This window comes from Morone saxatilis, unplaced genomic scaffold, assembly GCF_004916995.1.
Source record: "Morone saxatilis isolate NCDOM2014 unplaced genomic scaffold, NCSU_SB_2.0 Contig18, whole genome shotgun sequence".
Taxonomy (NCBI): Eukaryota; Metazoa; Chordata; class Actinopteri; family Moronidae; genus Morone; species Morone saxatilis.
Genome location: NW_023339740.1, coordinates 15701619 through 15704229, shown reverse-complemented (window position 1 = coordinate 15704229; position 2611 = coordinate 15701619). Strand labels below are relative to the sequence as shown.

The 2611-nt window shown below is 38.8% G+C and overlaps 1 protein-coding gene across 1 annotated transcript in view; it reads left to right on the top strand.

Moving 5' to 3' along the window:
* zgc:172271 (uncharacterized protein LOC100000381 homolog) overlaps nt 1–2226 on the top strand; it is a 7898-nt gene extending 5672 nt beyond the window's left edge. Inside the window, exons 15-17 of the mRNA XM_035661519.1 lie at nt 854–1038; nt 1757–1943; nt 2032–2226. Coding sequence (XP_035517412.1) covers nt 854–1038; nt 1757–1943; nt 2032–2075 — 416 coding nt within the window. The 3' untranslated portion in view covers nt 2076–2226. The remainder of the gene's footprint in view (nt 1–853; nt 1039–1756; nt 1944–2031) is intronic.
* The last annotated feature ends 385 nt before the right edge of the window (nt 2227–2611 follow it).

The following is a 2611-nucleotide window of genomic DNA, read 5'->3' as shown; positions in this document are numbered from 1 at the left end:
GCTATGCGCCTAGCGCCTTTACCTGAACCAGACTTTCTGTTCGTCGTGTGAATCTGCTTGATGTGGTTTAGAAGAGTGTTTTTTATGAAAGATGATGCAATTTTTCTATTCATTCCATTTTGTGGTCTCAGCCATTAAGCACGAGTTTTTGGTTTAAGGATATTGTCTCTCCTCAGATTTGACTTTTTACCCCATATAATTGATGTACACGTTGTATGGTGGTATGGCACTTAAAAATCTATATGTAAAACGCTGAATTAACAAATTCACATCCAGCAGAATAGAAAGGAAATAATACAGCATGGTCATTATGAAGTGTTTTTGCTTTGCTTACATTGACTCCAGTTGAAATATAACGAATATTGATATATAGCGACTTTAAGAAAAAATGAAGCAGCGAAGATCTCCTTCCATGCTCCCCGAAATCCATTCTGGTATCAATCTACAAAATGTCAACTTCTGTGTCATTGCGGACTTTTTTTTTTTGAGACCAATATCTTCAACTTTGCGGAAATTAAATCAAATCTAGCTTGTGTGTGGCAAGATGTTACTGTGGCTAATCTGAGAAAACGTTTTTATGTAATGTTGGCTGAACTGAGCTTAATCCCTTTGTCTTCTTATCCACAGGTGGTCTGGTAGGAGAGTCCCAGTGGTAAAAGCTAGCGGAGATGTGGCCTTCCTTGGAGCAGACAACGCTTCTTACGCACATCCCTCAGTGAGTATAGCAGTGAGATATTGAAGACGAAGTTTTGACGTGAACCCACACACACACACACACACACACACACACACACACACTGATGCTAACATACTGTATGTTTATTATATTACATCATACACTGGGTCATCCTAGGTTTGAGTTCCACTGGTTGGGCAGAGGGGTGGACGTCATCAGACTTTGAGCTGCTGTGTGGAGATGGTCGTCGGGCCCCGTTGTCAGAGTGGGAGAGCTGTAACCTCGGAGTCATCCCTCCGAACACCATCATGACACGGCCAGTGCTCACAGCACGGGTGTACGACTTCCTCATGAAGTCACAGGTCAGCGTATGTCGACAGATTCACACAGAGAGTGTTTCATATATGCACTGTGTGTGTGTGTGTGTGTGTGTGTGTGTGTGTGTGTGTGTACTCATTTAGCGCCATGGTGGACAGTCATCAAGACATCAAGAACTGTGTGTGTGTGTGTGTGAAGTTCTCTCACGCTATGGCTCAGCATCATCTCCACCACTTACAGTAAACCCTTAAAAGTGCAGACAGATGACGTGTGAAAGTCTTGAAGATGCCTTTGTTTGGTTACCGACACCCAAAACTCCATGGTGCCATTACATTTAGGACAGGGTTAGTTCAGCTCAAGGTTTGATGCTTTACTTTAAGAAATATAGAAAAGAACAAACACAAGTGTCTTACAAGATATATTTCCTGATAAAGAGAATGATTTAAATTAGGAACTATCTCATATTTGATGCCAGATTTTGGTTTTACTATATATATATATATATATATATATACTGTACTACAGACACATTCCAGTTGGTACCGAAACTTTATCCATGAGGTTCGATGGCAGCTTAGTCATAATCACGCTGCCAGCAGCTGTTGCCAAAGATCCAGTTCTTTGCTTGTTCTAATGAATACTGACAGAAAACAGAACAGACTGTTAAATATGATCATTACCCAAAGCAGATAGGGAGTATTTAGGAGGGAATAAGCTTTTTTAAAATTTAAAACAGATTTTTATGTATTTCTTATCTTATAGGAAACTTTGTCAGCCAACCCAAACTCAGAGTTCAAACTCTTTGAGTCTCAGCAATATGGAGAAAGTGATCTGCTGTTCAAAGATACAACTCAGTGTCTTGTCCACACGAGCCACATGGACTACCGCTCCATCCTCGGAGACGAGTTTTACAGTCACGCAGAAACCGTCTTCAACTGCACACACTCTGGTAAAACTACAATTAAACACATATAATCAAACTTAACCCTCACGCTTGTTGATGGTTCTAATGTTTACATCTCTTTTCCTTACAACAGATATCCTGGAGTTTTGTAATCAGGACGTGTGCAGCATATTTTAATGGACAGACAGAAGGAAACGATACCTTTACTTGTGATACTCAGCAGTTCAACCTTTCATTCACAAATGTGTTTTGTAGGTATTTGTTTAAATAAACCATCACTGGTATCATCGTGTTCACAGCAAAGATTAAACTCCTGACTGATAATGTACAACAAGGTTTGGCTGCAGTTATTACTATTGCTTTCATGTTTTCACAAGTCTTGTTTCATAAGTAACTTAAAGGTGCTATTAAAAGCTAAAATATTGTTTATAATCATGTGCTTCTAAAATACAAAACACATGGAAAAGCAGAGTGCAAAACATAAAGCTTCACACAAAAATGTGTAAGATGACACACAGCAAAACAATGTGTGTGTATAATATGTCAATGTAACCATGTGTAAAGGTGTATGGTTTTTCCTCAGTTGTTAAATTTGTATATGTACCTTATATTAATAAATCTCAGAATGAGGCTGGGAACCATAAGTTATGTGGGGATACCATTTTGAAGCAACTGTTATTAATATTGATAATTAGTCTTAAAGCAGCTCTGAA